The sequence below is a fragment of the Sturnira hondurensis genome, unplaced genomic scaffold (genome assembly GCF_014824575.4).
Source record: "Sturnira hondurensis isolate 20B ecotype Veracruz unplaced genomic scaffold, ASM1482457v3 Scaffold0022910, whole genome shotgun sequence".
In the NCBI taxonomy this organism is placed as follows: domain Eukaryota; kingdom Metazoa; phylum Chordata; class Mammalia; order Chiroptera; family Phyllostomidae; genus Sturnira; species Sturnira hondurensis.
Genome location: NW_028095541.1, coordinates 5,298,488 through 5,324,218, shown reverse-complemented (window position 1 = coordinate 5,324,218; position 25,731 = coordinate 5,298,488). Strand labels below are relative to the sequence as shown.

The 25,731-nt window shown below is 41.2% G+C and overlaps 1 protein-coding gene and 1 non-coding gene across 2 annotated transcripts in view; both read right to left on the bottom strand.

Moving 5' to 3' along the window:
- The window catches only part of LATS2 (large tumor suppressor kinase 2), a 94,100-nt gene that overhangs the window by 55,199 nt on the left and 13,170 nt on the right, over positions 1-25,731 (bottom strand). Inside the window, exon 2 of the mRNA XM_037037294.1 lies at positions 23,846-24,380. Coding sequence (XP_036893189.1) covers positions 23,846-24,181 — 336 coding nt within the window. The 5' untranslated portion in view covers positions 24,182-24,380. The remainder of the gene's footprint in view (positions 1-23,845; positions 24,381-25,731) is intronic.
- Positions 21,258-21,360, bottom strand: LOC118980636 (U6 spliceosomal RNA). Its single transcript, XR_005065162.1, has one exon. It is a non-coding gene; the product is annotated as a U6 spliceosomal RNA (small nuclear RNA).

Sequence of the window (25,731 nt, the reverse complement as noted above, 5' to 3'; positions counted from 1 at the left end):
CTGTCTGTGCATTCATTAATACTATATTTTCTCTGAATTATTCTGACATATCTTCCTTTCTTTTTTCATAAAATTACCTTTTAATAGGTTTTTTAAATTGTAGGCTTTTTTAAAAAGCACATAAAATTTACCATCTTAACAATTTAAAAACATATTTTTAATCTTTATGCTAAAGCCACCAGAAGTGGCACCAGAAGTTGGTTTGACTGACTTATTACCTGAGTATGGGTCTCACTGGTCTTTTTCTCTGCATGTTAAAAACTGAACACTGTGAATAATACCTTGCAGCAACATTGCATTCTGCTGGGTTCTGAGGTTAGTGATTTTGTTATCACAGGCAGTAGCTTGACTGGATTCAAACTAGAACACATAGAAACTAATATCTCTATCTGTTCTGTGGCTTCCTGATTTTTTAACCTGGCACCCTTGTAGTGGTCTCTTCTATGCCCACACAACTGCTCATCAGCAAAGGCTACAGAGAGAGCTGAGGCTTAGCTTCGCTCTGACTTTCTTGCTTCTAGGGATTCCTTTCCTTTTCACCACTAATTTTTAGCTGTTCTGTCCTCTGAAACTTGAAGCCCATAAGTTTTACTTTATGCCACCTACACTGCACATGGTTGAAAAAAGCACTTAGTTTAAAAATGCAGAGACTTCCGCCAAGATGGAGGCATAGGTGGAAACACTGTGCCTTCTCCCACAACCAAGTCTGAATAAAACAAAGGTTTGGAGAAACAAAGACACAACCAAAGGACAGAAAATTGAATTATAGGGAAGTCCGACAACATCTAACCGTTCAACGAGGACGGTAAGAGGGGCGGAGCCAGCAGCGAGCAGGGTCGGGCAGGACAGGGCCCCCGACCCAGGCACGCAGGCAGACGAGAACCAGTTGGGGGTGCGGGGCAGACCTCAGGCGCATATTCGCGCACAGCGAGGCAGACCACGCAGGCCCCAGGGGGTGAGGGCTGACGGCGGTGGCACACTCGCGAGCAGTGGGACGAAACGCGTGGGCCAGGTGACGGCAGCAACTGCGGCACCGGTGAGGGCCATGGCAGCAGGCGGCGGACAGGACGCCATAGTCCCTCTTTGACCCCGCCCCCACATACAGCGTCACAACCCAGCGACTTAGTTGCCCTGCAATACCGGTGAGAGCCATTGTCGCTCTTTGACCCCGCCCCCACATACAACGTCACAACCCAGCGACTTAGTTGCCCTGCAATACCGGTGAGAGCCATTGTCGCTCTTTAACCCTGCCCCCACATACAACGTCACAACCCAGCGACTTAGTTGCCCTGTTCTAGTGAACATTTTAGGGCTCTGACCCTGCTATGGAAAAGGCACGAACAACCCGAAAGATGGCACAAGAAGAACTCAAAGTCCAAGAGCCAATAACTCTCAGCGACAAAGAAATTGCCAGCCTCTCAGAAGCACAATTCAGGACACTATTTATCAGGATGCTCACAGAACTGGTAGATTATAGTCACAAATTAGAGGAACAAAGTCACAAATTAGAGGAATATATGAAGGCTAAACTAATTGAAATGAAGGGAGATGCACAGGAAACCAATAGTGATGGAAAGGAAACGGGGACTCAAATCAATGGAATGGACCAGAAGGAAGAACAAAACATCCCACCAGAAAGGAATGAAGAAATGAGAATTCAAAAAAATGAGGAGAGGCTTAGGAACCTCCAGGACATCTTTAAACGTTCCAACATCCGGATTATAGGGGTACCAGAAGGGGGAAAGAAACAGCCACGAGTGGAAAACTTATTTGAACAAATAATAAAGGAGAACTTCCCCAGTCTGGCAAAGGAAATAGACTTCCAGGAAATCCAGGAAGCTCAGAGAGTGCCAAAGAAGTTGGACCCAAGAAGGAACACACCAAGGCACATCATAATTACATTAGCCAAGACTAAAATGAAGGAGAGAATCCTAGAAGCAGCAAGGGATAAGGGGACAGTCACCTACAAAGGAGTACCCATCAGACTGTCAGCGGATTTCTCAAAAGAGACCTTACAGGCAAGAAGGGGCTGGAAAGAAGTATTCCAAGTCATGAAATCCAAAGACCTACAGCCAAGATTGCTTTATCCAGCAAAGCTTTCATTTAGAATGGAAGGACAGATAAAGTGCTTCTCAGATAAGGTCAAGTTCAAGGAGTTCATCATCACCAAGCCCTTATTATATGAAATGCTAAAGGGACTTATATAAGAAAAAGAAGATGAAAAATATGAACAGTGAAAGGACAGCAAACACACAGCTATTAACAACCACACCTAAAACAAAAGCAAACCAAGAGGACAGCTAGATCAGGAGTGGAACCATAGAAATGAAGAACACATGGAGGGTTAGAAACAGGGGGGTGGGAGGGGGAGAAGGGGGGAGAAGGCACAGAAAATAGCATAGATGGTAGGTAGAAAATAGATAGGGGGGAGGGCGAGAATAGTGGAGGAAATATAGAATCCAAAGAACTTGAGACAGGTGGTTATAAACTAAGGGGGGCAGAATGGTGGGGGAGGGAGGGTGTGGGTGGAAGGGATTGAAGGGGGTGAATAGAACAACTGTAATGGTATAATCAATAAAATATATTAAAAATAAATAAATAAATAAAATAATAAAAATAAAAATGCAGGAAGCTCACAAGTCTTGTCTCAAACAGTTCTTCTTTAAGGATATACTTCTTTCTGGTTTTTGTATCCTTTCTGACTGAGCCCTCTGGGCTTTCCCCATACATACACACTTTAACTGCTGCAAGTGATTTGGGACAGTTTGCACTCAGAATTTGAGCTTCATGCCTTCTGTATTTTTTTCACTACCTAGATTACCTCTTTACATTCCCAGCTATCTGAGACCTCTGGTCAGTAAGGCTAAAGTTCTCTCTCTCTCTCTGTACCCATTCCTTGCAGCAATGGGAATTAGACAAGACCCTTGGGATAGAAAGCCACAAGTTCCCAAGTTTTACCATTTCCCATTGGTTTTTGCAGATTAAATCTCTCCTGTGGTATCTGTTTCCGGACAGTTTCCACTGTCTTTAAATGTTTAATTTTTAAAATCTAGTTTTTATAATGGTTATAGAATGAAGGTTTTGCCACCCCCTAACTCCTCTACCATTACTGGAAACACCCACCACAAGGTATAACTGGTAAATGACAGAGAATCCAGAATCAACCAAGCATTAAAATGAAGTGTCTCATCACCTAGTAAGTATTTAGCAAACACGTGCTGAAAACATGACTTGGGTTTACTTCTAGTTCACTGGTCATTTACTACTATGTGATCTACTACTCAATGTTACTCAACCTCAAGGTAAAACTGATTTACATGAACAATGACAGAACAAATTTCCTGGAGTAACTTCACTTTAAAAAAATCTAGCCTAAAAAAAAGTAGTACAGATGTCTTCCAAAATTTATGACTAAACATGTTCACTGTAGCATTATTTATAATAGTAAAAAAGTGAAAACAATCGAATGGTCTAAAAAGGGAGAACTGTTGAATTCTGGCAGATAATAGACACTACTATATGTCATATCATTTCAGAATAATGATTTTATTAATATAAAGAAATGTCCTATATATTAATTTGAGGAGAAAGAATTCAGGAACCAAGAAACAGCCAGATCTGGATTTTATTGCTAGTTCCACTTCTTAATACCTACACTATTTACCTTGTGTAAGTTAACCTATGATGTGGTTTGTTCACCTGTAAAATACTGACAATGGTGGAGTCTTCTTCCTGGGCTTCTTGGGAGGGTTAAGTGATATCCATATAGCAATTGCTCAAAAAACATTCATTTCACTTACACAGTAAGTAGCTGTAAAATGTTAAATAAGTAGCCATAAAAATTACATTAAAATGACACGTTAGTTTTTTAAGGTAATAACAATATGTAGATTATGTTTTTACTTTGTCTTTTATGTTCTTAAATCTCTTTTGTCTTGTCTTCTAGAGATCTATTAAAGTCTATATAAGTGATCAATTATATGACTGATGCCTAGTATTTGTTTTTAAAATATCCTGGATATTATACTTGAATTAAATATTTATTTTAAAAACTACTCTAGAGACAGACGAAATAAGGAAGAATAGTGACCCCTGTTGAAGGTAATTGATGGATATGTGGGGTCTTTCACAATGCTGTTTTACTTATAAAACTTTTTCCAAACTAAAAGCTAACAAAAATAAAAAAGAAATTACACACGCACAAATAATTATGCATAGCCAACCAACAGTGATTACCTCGAAATAGTGGGTTGATGCAGGAGGAAAAAACACACAATAAGGTAAATATAGTCTATTCAATAAATAGTGCTGGGAAAATTGGACAGATACCTAGGGAAAAAAACTAGGCCACTTTTTCACACCATATACAAGAATAAACTCAAAGTACATTAAAGACTTAAATGTTAGACTCAAAACTATAAAAATCCTACAAAAAATAGGCAGTGAAACCTCAGACATTTTTCAAAGTAATGTTTTTTCTGATATATCACCTCAGACAAGGGAAACAAAAGAAAAAAAATGAAACTACATCAAACTAGAAAGTTTCTGCACAGCAAAGGAAACCATCAACAAAATGAAAAGACAACTCACTGAATCCGAGGGAGAACACATTCACCAATGATACATCTGATAAGGAGTTAACCTAAAACTTACGAAACTCAACACCAAAAAACCCCAAATAATCCAATTAAGAAACAGGCAAAGCACCTGAATAAACACTTCTCCAAAGACAACACACAAATGGCCCATACACATATGAGAGGATGTTCATTATTAATCATTAGAGAAATACAAATTAAAATCACAATGAGATATCACCTCACACCTGTCAGAATGGCTATCATCAATAAATCAACAAACAGCAAGTGCTGGCCAGGATGTGGAGAAAAGGGAACCCTTGCGCACTGCTGGTGGGAATGCAGACTGGTATAGCCACTGTGGAAAGCAGTATGGAGATACCTCAAAAAATTGATAATGGATCTGCCTTTTGACCCAGTGATTCCCATTTCTGGGAACATATCCTAAGGAACCCAAAACACTAAATCAAAAGAACATAAGCACCCCTATATTCATTGCAGTGTTATTTACAACTGCCAAGATATGGAAGCAGCCCAAGTGTCCATCAGTAGATGAGTAGATAAAAGTATGGGACATTTATACAATGAAATACTACTCGACTACAAAAAAGAAGTAAATCTTGTCTTCTGCAATAGGAATGGGTGAATCTGGTAAGTATTATGCTGAGTGAAAATAAGCTAGTCAGAGAAAAACAAATACCTTATGATTTCACTTATATGTGGAATCTAATGCCCAAAATTAACAAAGAGGAGACAGACTCATAGATACAGAGAACAGACTGACAGTTGTCAGGGGGGTGGGGGTTGGGAGTTGGGTGAGAAGGGTGAAGGGTTTAAGCAAAGAAAAAAAGACCCATAAACAGAGATAACAGTATGGTGACTGCCAGAAGGAAGGGGTTTGGGGAGAGGTATAGGAAGGTAAAGGAGGTATAAATGGTGATGGAAGGAGACTTGACTTCCAGTGATAAACACAATACAATATACAGATGTTGAATTGTATGCCTGAAACCTATAAAATTCTACTAATCGATGTCACCTCAATAAATTCAATTTAAAAAAGGAATAAGTTTCTAAGAACTATGTTGTTTTTATAAATACGGGGATGATTATTTCTCTTTCAAGCTTCATGGACCAGACTGAGCTGCTTCTAGCTCAGCTCTGCCCCTCCACTTATGTCTTGAACTGACCACATCACCTTTCTGGATCTCAGTAATTCACCTGTGAAAGGAGCTGGTTAGGCTAGATAATCCCTAAGGCCCTGTGTAGACCTACCATGGTTGCCTGGATGGCACTGATAAAAACAGGAGTTGAGAAAAGGGAGAATTCAGCTTGCTCTGGAATGAATAACTGGAGGAGGTCATAGGATGAATCACAGAAGAATGGGCCTTGAACGGGTGGAATGTGGTTGGACTCGGGGGAGTGCATTCCAGGTGGGGTAAACAGCATGAGTGAAGACAGTGTAGAAGAAAGTTACAGAGCTAGATAGCAGTTCCTGTGTAGAGAGGTAGGCACAGCTGGAGCCAGCAAGCTGGACTAGTCTTGAGAGAAACAATGAAGTCTGGTAAGTAAGTGGAGGTCAGATGGTAGGATAAGAGCAGTTGTTACTAAGAGTAACTGATGGTTTTGTTTTAGGAAAAGTTCAGGAAGAAATACTGGATCAGGGAGACCACTTAGGTGTACAGGATGTTAGCACTGAAAAGATACATTCGAAAGCTACTTAGGAGAAAAAATAGCAGTTATTGGGGAAGGTACTCATTAACTTAATGACTAAAATAGAGACCACAGTCAAAGACAAGCCTAAGAAACAAGTCTCAGCCTTTTTTAGGAACTACTCTCAGCCTTTCTTGAGAGAGACAGACAGAAGACAGAGAGAGCTGAAGAATGAGAGGAAAGGGAGAGAAAAGAGAGCATACACCTTCACACTACAGGACAAACTTGTGAACCTACAGTGAAATCCTAAAAAAAAAAACACACACAAAGACTCTGTTGCCCTGAATCCCCTTTCTCTAGGGGGGAATCTAAGAAACTTTGGTCCAAATGAAAGGGATGTAAATATGGCAGATTGCAAATAAGCATATCAAGAGTTGCTAACAGATTAATGATTTTCCCCTACATAACCCATCCCCTGGCAGCCATCTACAGCCAAGTCTTTCAGCAGTAGCTTACCTGTGACTCCAGACTGGCCACCATTTCCTCAATTGATAAACACTTACTTTCTTGGTACAAAAAAAGAGAGAATTTACTAATAGATCCCCAGCTACAGGTAGGAACCTCTCCTGCTAACATTTCCAGCCAGAAATACCAGAAAAACAGTGGGACTGCCAAAACAGTAGTTGAATGAAGCCATTAGGCAAGGAGGAATAAAGGAGAGGTGACAGAGACGCATGCACTAGCCTGAAGCTTCCTCAGAGTCACTGGAAGCTGACAGCTCCAGTACGCTCAGCCACATGTTTGTGCCTCCATTAGCTTTACAAGGCTCTCTGCTGAATAAAAGCTTATGTAAACCACATGAGGTTGTTTTCAATTTATACTCCATGTTTACTCGTCGGTTGGGGAGATTTTGTCACTGTTAATAATTTATTTTTGTACAAAGCAACTTTTATTTCTGCCACATGCTTAATAATTCTTCTAAAACAGAATGTCATAACCAGCCAAATATGTCAAAACCACAAGGGCACACGCATCGCGTGGTTTACTATAAATCTCCTCCATGTGGTTACTGGGAGGTAGAGGACTTGCAGCCCAGAAACTGCTGAGAGATAACAAATCTTACCATGAAGCATCTGAAACCCAGCTCTCTAGCCACTCACAAATTTTCCAGATGGATGACGCACAGCACCATGCTATGTATGCCTACCATATGCCAGGCATTTAACAAACTTTTTTTTCTGGTCTGCGATACCACCCATGAGACAGAAGTAATTATTGTCCCAGGTGCATAGAAGATGAAGAAAATGGTGACACAGCAGTGCAACACCTGGTTATACTCTGGTTTCCTAACCAAGATCTATCTTCCCTTTCTTCCTTACTAATGGAGCTGTGTTTTGTTAGGGCAGCCATATGCCCAACTACACATTTCCAAGGCTACTTGAAGCTCTGCGACCCAGTGACTATCATGGGGTCAGTGAGGTGTAGGGAAAGCTTCTTAAGGAAGAGCCAAAGCTAGGGCACAGGGAAGCCTGTTCTTATTGCCGCCACTGCTTCTGGGATGCAATGCTGACTATAGAGGTGCCATTCAGTATATGTGAAGATGGTACCCTCTTTATTAGAATTGCAGAACAGAAAAAGGAGGAACCTGAGTCCTCAGTGACACCATAGAACCACCATGCTGGCCATACTGTGCCACCTTTGAGCCTTCATTTTCATTCAGCATATAGGTATGGGGACCTGTGACCAGCGGCTTAATTCAATTCCAAATCACACTTAAAGGAAGCTCAGTCAGATTCTAATACAGAGTCTGTCTGATCTAAAGCCTGGAAATACTTTATGAGCACTCATTTTTATCCATGGCTATGCTAGAGCTGGGGGTAAGGGTGTGGGGATGGAAGTGTGGTACAAAGAGAAGAGAAATTTCCTATAGTTTCCCACAACTACAGAAAAGATATAAAGAATATTTATAAAAATTCAAATGGTCACACTGAAAAATAAGTATTACATAAAATAACAAATTGGAAAAATATAATTTTGAAAACCAACTCCCTTCTAAATAATATATTCCAAATTATAATAAAATAAATATAAATCCAAGACGGGTAAAACCTAACATAAAAGTTATATAGAAATCCATTTTGCTTCAAACTTGAAAACTATGAACTTTTGGTAACTAAATTTTAATAACAAAATAAAGAGAAGCTGGGTAGTGACTATAATAATGGATGTGGCTTTTTGTTGTTAAGTTTGAAATTCATAATTACCCTATTAAAAATAGTTCTAAAACACATAATTGTTAAACAAAATTTAAAAATTGAATTTCCTTATGGGTTTTCACTTCTTTGACATCCAAATGGAGTGGCAATGACAGAACCAGTGTAAGAAGCCCCACAAAGCATGTATGCAAACGACACAACTTAGAGCCCTGCTCCCAGGACTCAATCTACCCAACACAGAGCAAGGTCTACCCTGGCTACACATAAGTCACCACTTTGGACCATTAATAAGGGCTCACACCTGGGACCCATTCCTCACCAAATGAATTCAGACTGGGGTGAGAGCCTGGGCAAATGTTTTTCAACACTCCCCAGGTCCTTTTACCTTGCCATTAGAACGCCTACTGGTGCAGCACCAGGTAGGGAGTAAAGCACAATGCTACTACAGAAAAGCCCTGGACTTTGGAGCTCAGGTAACTGGAGCATCATCCCATAACCAAAAGGTTGCGGGTTCCACTACCAGGTAGAGCACATGCCTAGCTTGTGGGTTTGATCCCTGGTCGACCCCCAGTCTGGCACAGAGTGCAACCAATCGATGCTTCTCTCTCACATCAATGTTTCTCTCTCTCTCTCTTCCTCTCTCAAAGCAATTTTTAAAAATGTCCTCAGAAAGTGGTTCAGGCAGGGGAAAGTGATGGTGGGAAAATGGAGACAACTGTATTCAAACATTAATTTTTAAAAAATCACTTTAAATTTCAAAAATGTTCTCAGGCGAGGATTAAAACAAAATAAAACAAAACCAAACAAAACACTGGTACAGAATAGATGACAATGACCACTCCTCATCTCCAAGGATAGCAAAACCCACCATATGAGTCTTGTAGTATCCAAGTAGGATACTGCTCAGGTGGCAAGTAAACATTTGTGATACTACATATCAGGTATGTAGTATCAGGTGGCAAGTAAACATTTGTGATCACCCAACAATTTACAGGTATGACACAGAGAAAACACTGATATTTGTACTACATGCTAGGATAAAGGAAGAAAGGTTGCTTTAAGTGGAGGCCAGAACCCAGGTTTCTAGGGCAGCAGGAACCAACTCTTCCACAAACCTATAGCTTGTTATTCCTAAACACCTGCCAGGAAGCTCTACTCTGCACACAAAACACTTTCCTACAGGAAACAAAGCTGGATGTCCAGCTGGTGCTTCTCCTGGGATTCTCATGGCATGTCCTCCTCCCTCGGGAACAGGCCTTGCTATTGGTTTGCCAACTCTCTGCTCCTCCTTGCAGGTCTACCAGGACGGCAGATTCCTGGCTTGGTCTAGGATTTGTACCAAGGAGGAAAGAAAAGATGTGTTCTTTCAAAGATGTATTTTGGGGTCTTCTGGCCAAGATGGAGGTGTAGGTGGAAACACTGTGCCTCCTTGCACAACCAAATTTAAAGACAACAAAGTTTTAGTAACAAAAACACAACCAAAACACAGAAAATTGAACTGTACCAAAGTCTAACAACAACAAACCATTCAGCCAGACAAGGAAGAGGGGCAGAGTCAGCGGCTGGGGGAGAGGGGTGGCACAGGAAAAAGTGGCCAGACAGACCCAGGCACGCAGGCGGTGGTTGGCAGATCCCAGGTGTGGGGTGGCAATGGGCGGCCCTGGTGGGGGTGCAAGATGGCTGGTTGAATGCAGTCACACATTCGCGTGCAGATAAACCAGGCAAAGGAGCATGCAGTGAGACAGACTGCGCAAAACAGGGCCCCAGTGACGGGAATTAAAGCCTAAAAGTACCAATTGGAAAAACTTTTGGGGTCGAGGTGCCGGGAGAAGCTCCCAGGCTCACAGAGAGTTCATTGGAGAGACCCACAGGGTCCCAGAGGGTGCACAGGCCCACACACCCGGAAGCCAGCACCAGGGGGCCTGGTTTGCTTGTGGAAAGCAGTAGAGGGTACTGAAATCCGAGAGCGGAACAAATGCCATTTTTCCCTCTCTGACCCCGCCCTCACATACAACGTCACACCCCAGTAACTGAGTGGCCCTGCCCTGGTGAACACCTAAGGCTCCGCCCCTCATACATAACAGGCTTGGACAGACCAAACATTATGACTCCAGAACAAATCAAAGCCCCAGAGCCTATAATTATAAGTGACCAAGAAATAGCAAACCTATCAGATGCACAGTTCAAAATACTAGTGATCAGGATGCTCACAGAATTGGTTGATTTTATCCACAAATTAGAAGAACAAATGAAAGCTAAACTAATTGAAATGAAGGGAAACGCACAGGAAACCAACAGTGATGGAAAGGAAACTGGGACTGAAACCAAGGGAGTGGACCAGAAGGAAGAGAGAAACAACAAAACAGAAAAGAATGAAGAAACAAGAATTCAAAAAAAATGAGGAGAGGCTTAGGAACCTCCAGGACATCTCTAAACGTTCCAACATCCGAATTATAGGGGTACCAGAAGGGGAAGAGCAAGAGCAACAAGTGGAAAACTTATCTGAACAAATAATAAAGGAGAACTTCCCCAATCTGGCAAAGAAAATGGACTTCCAGGAAGTCCAGGAAGCTCAGAGAGTCCCAAAGAAGACAGACCCAAGGAGGAACACACCAAGGCACATCATAATTACATTAGCCAAGATGAAAATGAAGGGCAGAATCCTAGAAGCAGCAAGAGACAAGGGGACAGTCACCTACAAAGGACTTCCCATCAGACTGTCAGCTGATTTCTCAAAAGAGACCTTACAGGCAAGAAGGGGCTGGAAAGAAGTATTCCAAGTCATGAAATCCAAAGACCTACATCCAAGTTTGCTCTATCCAGCAAAGCTTTCATTTAGAATGGAAGGGCAGATAAAGTGCTTCTTAGATAAGGTCAAATTCAAGGAGTTCATCATCACCAAGTCCTTATTACATGAAATGTTAAAGGGACTTATCTAAGAAAAAGAAGATAAAAAATATGAACAATGAAAGGACAGCAAACTCACAGTTATTAACAACCACATCTAAAACAAAAGCAAACTAAGAGGACAGCTAGACCGGGAGTGGAACCATAGAAATGGAGACCACATGGAGGGTTAGCAACAGGGGAGTGGGAGGAGAAGGGGGGAGAAGGTACAGAAAATAAGTAGCATAGATGGTAGGTAGAAAATAGATAGGGGGAGGGCAGGAATACTATGGGACATACAGAATCCAAAGAACTTGTGACATATGGACATGAACTAAAGGGGGGGAATGTCGGGGGAGGGGTGTGTAGGGTGGATGGGAGTGAAGGGGGAGAATGGGACAACTGTAATGGCATAGTCAATAAAATATATTTTTTAAAAAATCCAATTTAACCCTGACTGGGGTGGCTCAATGGATTGGGCACCAGCCTGTGAACCAAAGGGTCGCCGGTTCGATCCCCAGTCAGGGCACAGGCCTGGGTTGCAGGCTGGGTCCCCTGTGGGGGATGCGGGAGAGGCAGCCACACAGTGATGATGTTTCCCTCCCTCTCTCTCCCCCTCCTTTCTCTCTCTAAAAATAAATAAATAAAATCTTTTAAAAAAAAATCCAATTTAAAAAATGGGTAGAGGATCTGAACAGACATTTTTCCAAAGAAGACATATAAATGGCCAATAAGATACCACCTCATACCTGTTAGAATAACCATAATCAAAAACCAATAAACAAGTCGGGGTTTGAAAGAGAGGGAACCCTAATGCACTTTTGTTGGTGAGAATGTAAATTGCTGCGGCCACTACAAAAAACAGTGTAAAGGTTCCTCCATAATTTTTTACATTGGCTTATGAACCAATAATTTTACCTCTGGGTATGTAACTGAAAAAAATGAACATACTAACTCAAAAAAGATATCTGCATGTTCACTGTAGCATTATTTATACTAGACAAGATATAGAAGTAACCCAAGTGTCCCAAGATGAATGGATAAAGATGTGATATATATAAACATACAGATATTGAATACATACACAGAGACATACACAATGGAATACTGTTCAGCCATAAAAAAGAATGAAATCTCACCACTTGTGATAACAAAGATGGATCTTGTGAGCAATATGCTAAGTGAAATAAGTCAGACAGAGAAAGACAAATACTATATGATCTTTAAAACAAAATCTTAACAACAAAAACACCCTAAATTCATAGATACAGAGAACAGATTGTTGATTGCTAAAGGCAGGTAAAGAAGAGTAGAAGAGCCCTGGCTGGTGTAGCTCAGTGGATTGAGCTCGGGCCTGCAAACCACATGACCACAGTTCAATTCCCAGTCAGGGCACATGCCTGGATTGCAGGCCAGTTCCCAGCAGGGGACTCACAAGAGGCAACCATACACTGATATTTCTCTCCGTCTCTCCTTCCCTTCCCCTCTAAAGATAAATAAATAAAATCTTAAAAAAAAAAAAGAAGAGTGGAAGAAATGAGTGAAGGAGGTCAAAAGATACAAACTTCAAGTTATAAAATGAGTAAGACATTACATCACTATGATGTAATAAACAGCATAGGGACTATAGTTAATAATACTTATTGTATATTTGAAAACTGCTAAGTAAGATCTTAAAAGTTCTCATCACAAGTAAAAAATGTGTAAATATGTGTGGTGATGGATGTCAACCAAACTTACTGTGGTGATTATTTCACAATATATACAAATATCAAATCATTATATTTACAACTGACACCACTACAATGCTGTATGTTAATATCTTTAAGAAAAGAATACAAGCCCTGGCTGGTGTAGCTCAGTGGATTGAGCGTGGGCCTGTGAACCAGATGATCGCGGTTCGATCCCCAGTCAGGGCACATGCCTGGGTTGCAGGCAAGTTCCCCGCAGGGACCAGTTCCCAGCAGGGGATGCACGAGAAGCAACCATACATTGATGTTTCTCTTCCTCTCTCCTTCCCTTCCCCTCTAAAGATAAATAAAATATTTTTTTAAAAAAGAAAGAAAAGAATACAGAACTATTAAATAGACAAAAATTTGGTTTTTGTTGTTTTTTAAGTAGTAGCAAGAGTAGTCATGATTGCCCAGGTTGTAAATATAAGTGCAATTTAATAATCTTTAAAAGAAACTTAGAGATACAAATAAAAACTAAAAAAATACTCTAATCATTTACCTTAGTAATTCCACATCTAAAATTTATTCTAAGGAAGTCAGTGATACCCATAAAGTTATGTAGAAGGATGTTCTTCACCAGTGTTAAATTAATTAAACAGTGAGGCCATGAGATGAGGGTGGTTCTAAGGCTTCAGTAGCCCAAGGAAGCAAACCCAAAACTAAGCCTGTAAGTGCCCCAAGGTTACAACATAAAAACCTAAGGACAACCAATCACAAATAGCCAACTTGCCTTTCCCCATTGAGGCAATCCCTAAACTAGAGCCAATCAAATGGTCTCCTTGCTTTGCTTCTGCCTCTTCCCTATAATTCTCTTCCAAAGAAACTCCCAGTCTCACAGGAAAGTCCATAGGAGGGCCCCATGGGGTCCTAGAATGTACACAAACCCACCCACCCAGAAACCAGCACCAGAAGAACACAATGCACTTGTGGGTGGGGGGAAGTGACTGAATATGAGGCAAGAGCTGAGCAAGCAGCATTGTTCCTTCTCGGACCCCTCCTCCACAATGACACAACTCTGCAACAGGCCCTGGCGAACTCCTAAGGTTCTGCCCCCTACAACATTACAGGTGTGCCAAGACAAAGAATATGGATTAAATAAATAAACAGATCAAAGCTCCAGAAAAAGAACTAAGTGATGAAGAGATAGCTAACCTATCAGATACAGGGTTCAAAATACTGGTAATCAGGATGCTCACAGAAATGATTGAGTATGGCCACAAAATAAAGGAAGAAGTGGAGGCTATACAAAGTGAAATAAAGAAAAATATACAGGGAACCAACAGTAAAGGGAAGGAAATCGGGACTGAAATCAATGATTTGGAACAAAAGGAAGAAATAAACATTTAACTGAAACAGAATGAAGAAATAAGAATTCAAAAAAATGAAGAGAGGCTTAAGAACCTCTGGGACAACTTTAAGTGCTCCAACATCTGAATCAGGAGGTGGAGGGTCAGAAGGAGAAGAAGTAGAGCCAGAAATTGAAAACTTACTTGAAAAAAAAAATGAAGGAAAACTTTCCCAATCTGGCAAAGGAAATAGACATGCAAGTTCAGAAAGCTCAGAGAGTCCCAAAAAGTTGGACCCAAGAAGGAACACACCAATGAACATCATACTTCCATTACCCAAGATTAAAGATAAAGAGAGAATCTTAAAAGCAGCAAGAAAAAAGGAGACAGTTACCTACAAAGGAGTTCCCATTAGACTGTCAGTTGATTTCTCAAAAGAAACCTTGTAGGCAAGAATGGGCTAGCAAGAAGTATTCCACATCATGAAAGGCAAGAATCTACATCCAAGATTATTCTATCCAGCAAAGATATTATTTAGATGGAAGGGCAGATGAAGTTCTTCCCAGATAAGGTCAAGTTAAAGGAGTTCATCATCACCAAGCCCTTATTATATGAAATGTTAAAGGGACTTATCTAAGAAAAAGAAGATAAAAAATATGAACAGTAATATGACAACAAACTCAAAGTTGTTAACAACCAAACCTAAAAAAAACAAAAACAAACTAAGCAAACTAGAACAGGAACAGAATCACAGAAATGGAGATCACATGGAGGGTTATCAATTGGGGGGGATGTGCAGGGAATAAGGAGCATAAATATTAGATACAAAATAGACAGGGGGAAGTTAAGATTAGTATAGGAAATGAAGAACCTGAAGAACTTACATGTATGACCCATAGACATGAACTAAGGAGAGCAGGTGAATGCTGGAGGAAGAGTGGGGGATGCATGGCTGAGTGGGATAAATGGGAGAAAAGAAAATGGGAAAACTGTTAATAGCACAATCAATAAAATATACTTAAATAAAAGTAAGTCTCTCTCCAGCTCCTGTGGGCAAAGTGCTCCTAATCACTTTCAATTTAGTGCTGCCTGTTTCAAATCAATTTTTGCTCAAACCCAGTGTTCCTTTTAATACTAACTATTTATAATAAATTACAAAACATCTATTTGAACATGGAATACAATGCAGATGTTAAGAAAGTATTTATTACAAAATGTTTATCCCTTCACTTATGCATCAGATATTTTTGAGAACCTGCACAGTTCTAGGTCCTAGAGAATGGTGACCAGAACAAAGTCACTGCCTCATTGGGCTTGAAATCTGCAAGGAGAGATGGATGTTAAAGAAACTACACAACTACTTAGTAACAAATTCTGATGAATGCTATGAAGGGAAATTACAATGCAATGAGAGAGAACAAAACAGAGGGATCTATTTGAGATTCAGGGATCAGAAAGTCCTTCTGAGTCCCTGACATAAAGACAATCCTTCGAGGGGGAGTGGGCATTACCCACTCATGGGCCAGTGTAGGAAAATCTGGGAAAAGGCAGTAAATCTAGATGGGCCAGAGCACCAACTGCAGGAAAAGTGGTGTAACCAGAGGCCATAGGGTGGACCCTGCCCACCCCACCAAAACTCCATGCCAAGTAGAGTGGGAAGGGTTTCCAGGAGGGAAATGACACAATCTTTTCTATTCTAGGATGATCACTTGGAGGGCTCTGTGCAGCGAACAGTCAGAGAAAAGGGCAGGGGGAGTAGTTAGGAGGCACTTGTACCTCAGTGAGCGAAGGTGGAGGTTTGGCAGTGGGATGGAGGGAGGGGTACATGGCTGCCTGAACCAACTGGGCTTGGCAGCATCTTAGATAATTAAATATACACACGCACATTTTGTAACAGAAGAATCGGGATCATACTATAAATATTGCTTTGTGATCAACTCTTTTCACCTGTCACCATTGGCCCATCCCTCCTTACTTTTCTTAATTTCCTTTCATTTGAAAAAGATCTGGCAATGTCCAGAGTGGTCATATCTAGGCTAACAAAATTATATGCAATTCTTATTTTCTTTTTATATTTTTCTATAATTTCCAAATTTATAGAAATTATAGGAAAATAATTTTGTCAAATTATTGTCAATTTTGACAATAATTTTGTAAATTTTGTCGTGTTTTGTCAAAGTATTTTTAAAATCCTACTTTAAAAAGGTAAACAGTTTTATCTTTTGACAGGGCCAAATTTAATTTGAAAGTTAAAAAAAAAATAAGGGGAAAAAGGCAAGGAACTGCTACACCCAAATCTATTGTAATACAATTTCCTGCGACATTACTGACATTCCTAAACTTAAGTGTTTCTCTTTTCCTTCTCCTCATTAATATTTCAGGGTAGCACTGGGTGTTCAGTAACACTGAAAAGTCACTCCCATCCAAGAGAAACAACTTTATCTTTTTTGTTAGCAAAATGCCTATATTACAGTGAAGAAATCCTCAGACAGGACCTTGTCTCTGAGATAAAGGAAGAGTGGTTTAGTGTTAGCCTTTCTCTCGGCGTCTCTACAGCTTTCCTGATGGTGCACATTGTTAGAGCTAAACAAAGTAAATGATGCAAAGCCATATTTCTGTCCATGTCAACATCCGGCAAGTGAGCTAGGGCTGCTGTGATTTTCATTCCATGGGCTCATCTCTGCAAAGCTCTCTATTCACCTCCAACTGAGCACATCCCATGGGCACTCCAGTCCCGGAGTAGCTGTACACAATAAAGGAACAGGCTGGGCACTGCAAGCTGCCAACAGAAGCCAAACACACCAGGCCCCTAGAAGTTAGAAATAAATGATTGCCTGGATGGGGGCAGCTCATATGCAGCTGGAAGAATCAGAAAGACCCTGTGGTAAAAGGAATTTGAGTTGAACACAATAGGTGCCCATATCTAGACACAGGAAAGTGGAAAGCAGCATTACCAGCTAACAAAACAAGACGTCTAAAGTGCTCCACAAGAAGCCACTGGGAGAGTGCCTGGGAGCAGGCCAGACCATGGAGCACAGGAGAAAAGTGAGAGGGGTTCCCCAGGGAGGACCAGCTTAGTGGGCTGCAGGGGTTAAGAGCCAGACAGGAAGAGGTCCTAGAGAATAACCTCCATGGGATAGGACACACATCAGCAAACACAGCACTGACCATGGCTGCAGTAGTCCACAGTGAGGAGACAAACAGTATGCAGGGGCCATACCAAGAGAGCACTGCTGTCCCTCTCACATGTACATAAAACGCACACCTAATTGGCACCCGCTGGGAATACAGGTCAGTAACAGCGGGGCAGGGCAGTGAGCAGGGCAGAGCTCCAACCACTTGTGTGACCCCTGAAGCCATCGTTTTCCCTGAAATGCTGGGAGAGCCACTGGAGTCCATGTCAGATCACTGCTGTACGGTTTCAGTCAAGTTGCGTGTGGCTAGTGCTTGGCCTGTGGGCTGTTCAAACACCAGGTGTATCCCGAGGGGGTGAAGGGGAGGAATCTGAGGGCTCCAGCAGGCCTCACCCCTTGGCAGGTCTCTCATTTGGCAAAAGGTCCTGGCTCGAGAATTAACATGTAGAATAGATCGAGAAGCTTGACTTTCTGCACGTTTTAGCTTGAGAATGCAAAGAATTCATCCTCTTTTCCTACTAACCAGATCACCCTGATTTACTTAGTGTTGTGACCATTGTTCTCAGGAAGCCTGCCTCTGAATGCACATCCTGACCATTGGCTTTTTTTCTTCTGAATTTGGCATAATAAATCTATTGTTTGTTTACATTTTTTTCTAACCTCACTCCATTAAAGATTTAAATCACTTAGACACATACAATATTAAGTCAGAATTAGGAAAATTACACTAACACAGAAATGCAGGACCAGAGGAACACAGCATGCCAGGTCAGGGCCCTAAACAGTCTGCAAAGCTGCCAGACCTGGCACCCCTCACACAGATCAGTGACAGAGGCTCAGGGAGACTCAGGGAGGTCAGGATGCAGGTTGTCCAAAGAGAAATAGCATATGGCAACTGCTCAAAGCATTTCTTAGTGCACACATCTGAAGGAAATCTCCCACCTGTCTTCCTCCTGGGGACCCTGGACGGGGAAGAGAGCTAAGGGTCTGGGAGCCACTGAATCAGTGGCTGACTCCCCCAAGTCCTACCTTCCCTGCACACCCTGTACTCTGAGTGGACTGAGCACACTCACAACTGTTAGCTCCTGCCACACACTGAGAACACAAGTCACATGCTTCTGAGAAGCAGAACTGTACGTATGTTAACGTTACGGCAAAGTCAAACAAGTGCTTCTTAAAACTTTGTCAGAAAGAAAAAGAGAGAAAACCTAGTAATTTGGGCACTTGAAACCATAAAGATGAACAGAAAAAGTGAAACTAAATGTTCTTTTAAAAAAGCTAAATTAAAATTATTACTTATTTCAGTAATAAGAGTATCCAATGACACAAAATATGACATTCATAACCAAAACATGTCACTTCTTTATATTTAAATAACAGCTCCTTCCTTAAGGAACATTATTCTATTGACCTCAGATTTTTTCCCCATAGAAATGTTCATATCCTTAGTACATTATGTGCAAAAGATTTATTAGCATTGTATCATTTGACATCTACATTAAATCATTACATAGAAAATATTTACCCTGGCTGGTGTAGCTCAGTGGATTGAGCTCGGGAGTGCGAACCATACGATTGTGGTTTGATTCCCAGTCAGGGCACATGCCTGGGTTGCAGGCCAGTTCCCAGCAGGGGACTCACAAGAAGCAACCATATATTGATATTTCTCTCCTTCGCTACTTCCCTTCCTCTCTAAAGATAAATAAATAAAATCTTTTAAAAAAAGAAAATATTTAGTCCTTAACTTTTCTAGAAATTTCTATTTTAAAATATTTTACTTAAAAATTCACCTGTACCTGATAGTTACATGGGTATAATTTGCTGGGTAAAAGTCACCAAGCTGTATGCTTAGGAATAATGTACTTTTATAAAATAATTTTATTATAACAAAGTTTTTTTAAAAAATACTAATCTAAAAACATTAAAATATTTTCACTAAGTCTTAGTCCAAATAAAATGGAAAAATGTGTGTGTGTGCACATGCAATGGACAGAATACTGCATATGAGAGTGTGCATTGCACTAAAGCCACCTGTAAGACCTCAGGAAAACACAGTTTATGCTATTCTGGGTTTAAAATGATACTTAGACCCAAACCATAAGAAAACAAAACTGAACCTCAATTAAAAAACACTACAATAGGAGACAAAGTGGAAAAGCTCTAATAACGGGAATTCTCTGTATCTGTTATACTGGAATTTGAACAATCTGCTTTATTCAAGACACATACAGCTCTCAAGGCGCTGTCGGTATTTTTCTCTCACATTATCTGGGTTCACACAGTGACTTTCCAACTAAAATTCTCTGAAAGCAAAAGCACTCTATCAGACCACAATAATCTGAGTTGGAGGGTAACCATGAAGGCAGAGCTGCTTTAAATGATAAAGTAACACTGTACACCAAGCTGATTGGGAACTTTACTGGTGTTGTGATCCTCGATTTAACCGTATTTGTATTGTACTGTATTGGAAATGGAACCAGCTTCATCTCTTGCACTATAATTATCACTAATGGATTTTACCATAATAAGATCCCACCTATATTTTGGATCATTTGCTTGAGTTGTTTCTTTTTGTCAGCGCTGAAACACAGCTGCAAAAAACAACAGCTCTGATCACTTCTTTTGTTGGCAAGTGATTTCTAGAAGTTTCAGCTTTGCCGTTGGGCTACAGGTCTCAGGTCAGCATTTCCCCAGGACCACTCCCTACTTTCAAACCACCCTGCTGTGCTTATCAGGGCCAGTATTTGGCAGCATATCTACCTTCATATACTCACAGTGGGAAAGGTCAGTTTTACGGTCAGTTTCTACTGCTGGAACATTCTACAGCACATCATTTATGATCCTGAGCTTCATAAAAACAACTCTCAACATGACAATGCTCACATACACAAGTTAGTCCCAACATATTCCAAAGTGTCAAGAAAGGCTCTATGAAATATTGGTTAGTTCCATAAACATATTCAAGAAATGATAATTCTCCAAGTAAGTTCTATAGCAATGAACTACAACAGTAGGGTTGAGATGACTTTGGGACATAAAACAGGGCACTGTTAGCCTTCTCCTGTGATTGTGATGCCAGGAGTGCAAAATTAGGTTATTTCTAGGAAACTGTAAGTGCTGAAGCCATCCTGATGTGCTGTGACCATGAAATCGTAATAATTTTCCAAGGCAGGAAAAATACCTAACTTATTTCCATTTTCGTGCAACTATGACTTTTAAGATGACAGATGATAAAAAAGGACTGGCTCTCAGAAGTCATTTTATAAAGCAACTACATTTTTACCAATTACATTTTACTAATTACATTTTTACCTTCACTTGACACTGGCTTCATTTTTTTTGCATTTTTTATTTTTTTAAAGCTTTTATTTATTTATTTTTTAGAGAGAGGGGAAGGGAAGTAGAAAGAGAGGGAGAAAAATATCAATGTGTGGTTACCTCTCACGCAACCTTCACTGGGGACCCAGCCTGCAACCCAGGCATGTTCCCTGACTGGGAATAGAACCAGCAACCCTTTGGTTTGCAGGCCCGCACTCAATCCACTGAGCAATACCAGCTAAGGCTGTATTGTTTTTCAGTTACAATTTACTTTGGACATTATTTTATGTTGGTTTTCAGTGTACAGCATAGCAGTTGACAATCATATACTTTAAAAAGTATCTCTCCTCCCAATATTTCCAGTACTTACCTGGCACCATACATAGTTATTAAAAACCACTGACTATATTCCTTGTGCTTTACTTCACATCCTTGTGAATATTTTGTAGTTACCAGTAAAAATACGGAATACTTCACGAATTTGCATGTCATACTTGCGTAGGGGGCATATTAACCTACTATGTTTCATTTCAGTTTTAGAATATGTATTGCCAATATATATTGACTTCCGCCAAGATGGAGGCATAGGTGGAAACACTGTGCCTTCTCCCACAACCAAGTTTGAATACAACAAAGGTATGGAGAACAAGGACACAGCCAAAGAACAGAAAATTGAATTATACGGAAGTCCGACAAAAACGAATCATTCAACAGGGATGGTAAGAGGGGCGGAGCCAGCAGCGGAGCAGGGTCGGGCAGGACAGATCCTCCGACCTAGGCGCGCAGGTAGACCAGACCCAGTCAGGGTGCGGGGCAGACTGACTGCGGTCGCACATTCGCACACAGTGAGACGGACCACACAGGCCCTAGAGGGCAAACCCAGTGGTGGAGGGCTGACGGTGGTGGCGCACTCGCGTGCAGTGGGACGAAACGCACGGGCCTCAGTGACAGTGGCAGCTGCAGCGGGAGGCGGCAGACCAGACCACATTGCTCCTCGTTGACCCCGCCCCCACCTACAGCATCACAACCCAGTGACTGAGTTGCCCTGCTCTGGTGAACACCTAGGGCTCCGATCCTGATACGTAAAAGGCACAAACAGCCCAAAAGATGGAGCAAGAAGAACTCAGAAGTCCCAGAGCTGGTAACTCTAAGCAACCGAGAAATTGCCAGCCTCTCAGAAGCACAGTTCAAGACACTGTTTATCAGGATGCTCACAGAACTGGTTGATTATAGTCACAAATTAGAGGAACATATGAAGGCTAAACTAATTGAAATGAAGGGAGATGCACAGGAAACCAATAGTGATGGAAAGGAAACTGGGACTCAAATCAATGGAATGGACCAGAAGGAAGAACAAAACATCCCACCAGAAAGGAATGAAGAAATGAGAATTCAAAAAAATGAGGAGAGGCTTAGGAACCTCCAGGACATCTTTAAACGTTCCAACATCCGGATTATAGGGGTACCAGAAGGGGGAAAGAAACAGCCACGAGTGGAAAACTTATTTGAACAAATAATAAAGGAGAACTTCCCCAGTCTGGCAAAGGAAATAGACTTCCAGGAAATCCAGGAAGCTCAGAGAGTCCCAAAGAAGTTGGACCCAAGAAGGAACACACCAAGGCACATCATAATTACATTAGCCAAGATGAAAATGAAGGAGAGAATCCTAGAAGCAGCAAGAGATAAGGGGACAGTCACCTACAAAGGAGTACCCATCAGACTGTCAGCTGATTTCTCAAAAGAGACCTGCCAGGCAAGAAGGGGCTGGAAAGAAGTATCCCAAGTCATGAAATCCAAAGACCTACAGCCAGGATTGCTTTACCCAGCAAAGCTTTCATTTAAAATGGAAGGATAGATAAAGTTCTTCTCAGATAAGGTCAAGTTCAAGGAGTTCATCATCACCAAGCCCTTATTATATGAAATGCTAAAGGGACTTATCTAAGAAAAAGAAGGTGAAAAATATGAACAGTGAAAGGACAGCAAACTCACAGTTATGAACAACCACACCTAAAACAAAAGCAAACCAAGAGGACAGCTAGATCAGGAATGGAATCATAGAAATGAAGAACACATGGAGGGTTAGCAACAGGGGAGTGGGAGGAGGAGAAGGGGGGAGAAGGTACAGAAAATAGCATAGACAGTAGGTAGAAAATAGATGGGGAGAGGACAAGAATAGTAGGGGAAATATAAAATCTAAAGAACTTGAGACACGTGGTTATAAACTAAGGGGGGGGGAGAATGGTGGGGGAGGGAGTGTGTGGGTGGAGGGGAATGAAGGGGGGGAATAGAACAACTGTAATGGTATAATCAATAAAAAATATTTTTAAAAAAAGAATATGTACTGCCAAGGTGAGAACTGCTTCTATTTTATATGACTCTGCCCCTCAACCTGGATTTTATTTGGTTTTATTAACTGCTACAGGATCATAAAGGTACAGCTCTAAGTTGTGTATTTATGCATGACAAGTGCCACCTGTTAATGTGTCCTTATTCTTAAGCAACTGAGAAATCAGCCTGCACTGCCACCATTTCCATGATTTTTCTAGCCTTTCTTATTCCTTGCTATACGAAGTTAGATGTGACATAGTTATAATACATCTCCCGTAATAGTATATTGAATATGTTTTTAAATACAACAAAACAGTCAAAGAATTGCCAATCTGCATTAATCAATCTTCCCCTTAACTAAGTAAAAATGCACAAACCAAAAATAAGATAAGGGAAACCAGTCTCTTTCCCATAACATCTCAGAATAAGCCCAACTAAACCCCACAGAAAGGGCTCTATGTGAGAGTCCTGCTCAAGGACAGACCAGGATATACACATGGCCCAATTCAGCAGCATTCAGAAACTTCTGGATCTTGCCTGAATAGGAAAAAACAGCTAAAAGGACACTTTTAGAGAGAAAATGGAGGTTGGTTCAATGATCCATCTAAAGGGTCCTGGGTTTCTAACCTAGAGACCCTTCTCTGAGTAGTAATCCCAATCAAGGCACCTCCACGGGGACCCCTTCCTGTAATGGCCTTGGGGGCCCTGGGAGCCCACCTGGTCACAGCCTGCATTCACCAGCTCCTGCAGCATCTGTCGGTTCACTTCTGTAGCAGCTGGGGGCCCTGATTCATTGGCAAAGGGCAACAAGGAGTATCGGATCTCCCTCAGTGCTTTTTGGTAAGGGCCGAACTTTGGGGCAGCTCTTGGCTGCTGCTGCCGGGCAACATCCTTGCCCCCTAGGACTTTGTTATCCACAGAAGTGTCGCCTGGTCCTACAGGTGGCCCCTGAGTGGAAGACTTGGGGGGCTGCTTCAGCCCCTCACGAATCTCCTGCAGTCGCTGCCGGCTGTTTCCAGAGTAAGTCGTGGCAGGAAAAGTCTTTGGCCTCATTGTTAGTCCAGTTTTCTCTTACCATAAATACAATCTTCTTAAAGAGTTTTATTTTGTAAAAACTGTGAGCAGTTATCAGTTAGTTGTAAACATAGTTTCAAAATAATTTCCTTTTAAACATTTTCTTTCCTTTAATTTTTGTAGTTTCTATCCAGAACCCAAAAGTTTCCAGAGCCTTCATTTTGATGAGAAACACCATCTGAAAAAGAAGATAGAAAGGCAATCAATGTTCGTTTGTAGTTTTCACATAATGTTAATAATACTTTCCAGAAATGGACAATGATCTTGAAAATAGTCCATCTGGAAAGATTAAGAAAGCACACATCATCTCTCAGAAATGACAAAAAACAGTTTCAACTCGTTAGAATACATGACATTCAGGGTTGTCCCAAAATGTTTCCTCGACTATGTAATCTTCAGTAAAGCCAACCTCTACAAGCTGATACTGACTAATAAATATTCAACTCAAGGCAAGAACAATAGTATTAACAATTGATGGCTCATTTAAGATACATTATAATATAATTTCATTTCAAATCCACAGCTTGAATATTGGGGTTAAACTTTCTTACACAGGGTCTTGGATTTCTGGCTTGTTCCTAATAAGCCATCAACTCCTGGTCCATACCAGGAGATGGATACACCATCTTCTATCCTGGCGCTTCACCAGCCTCTCAACCTGAAGCTGTGGTCCCTCCCTCTCTTTGGAAATCTTCCTCTCCTGAATTTCCTGAAAGACACCACCAAACTTATCACACTGAAGATGCCTTTATTACAATTCAAAGTAGTTCCAACAAAACATATCAGGAGACTTTCAAGGTAACTACTTCCTTGATTATTTATAAATTTGTCAACTACTTATCAGCATTTTCATCTAAATACTAAAATAAAAATCTTTCATGTGGAAATTGATACCTGCATGGAAAGGGACTGGTAAAGGCATATGGGTGATTTCTTAAAGTGATTTATGACCACACTAAGAACAAATTAAAGTTGTAAGCACAGATCAGCAATGACTTCAGCATTTTCCAACAGCAATTATACCTACTATAGGCCCAAGTCTGAATACTCTTGTTCTTGCATTCAGAAAATAAAATCAAGACCAACCCCCAACACTGCCCTTAGCAGTCAGAGCAAAGTATCTAGCTCAAGTCACTTATCTGGGTGACCTAGGGCAAGTCATTTCACCTCCCACACCCTTCCTCTAGGAACAGATGACAACACTTGATAACAAGGGGTGGTGAGTGCTGGATGTCTCAGCAGTCCTTAGGATACAGTTATTCTCACTTATGCAATTAGCTGCCACAACCCCAACACTGAGGCCCACAGGTGGTGAAGGCAAAACCCTGCATGCCCTGCAGGCTCAAATAAGCACTGACCCAGAAAAGAGCATTCTTTAAAAGGAAAGGATGGCCCTGGCTGGCATAGCTCAGTGGATTGAGCGCGGGCCTGCGAACCAGACGATCACGGTTCGATTCCCAGTCAGGGCACATGCCTGGGTTGCAGGCCGGTTCCTTGCAGGCTAACTACCAGCAGGGGACGCACAAAAG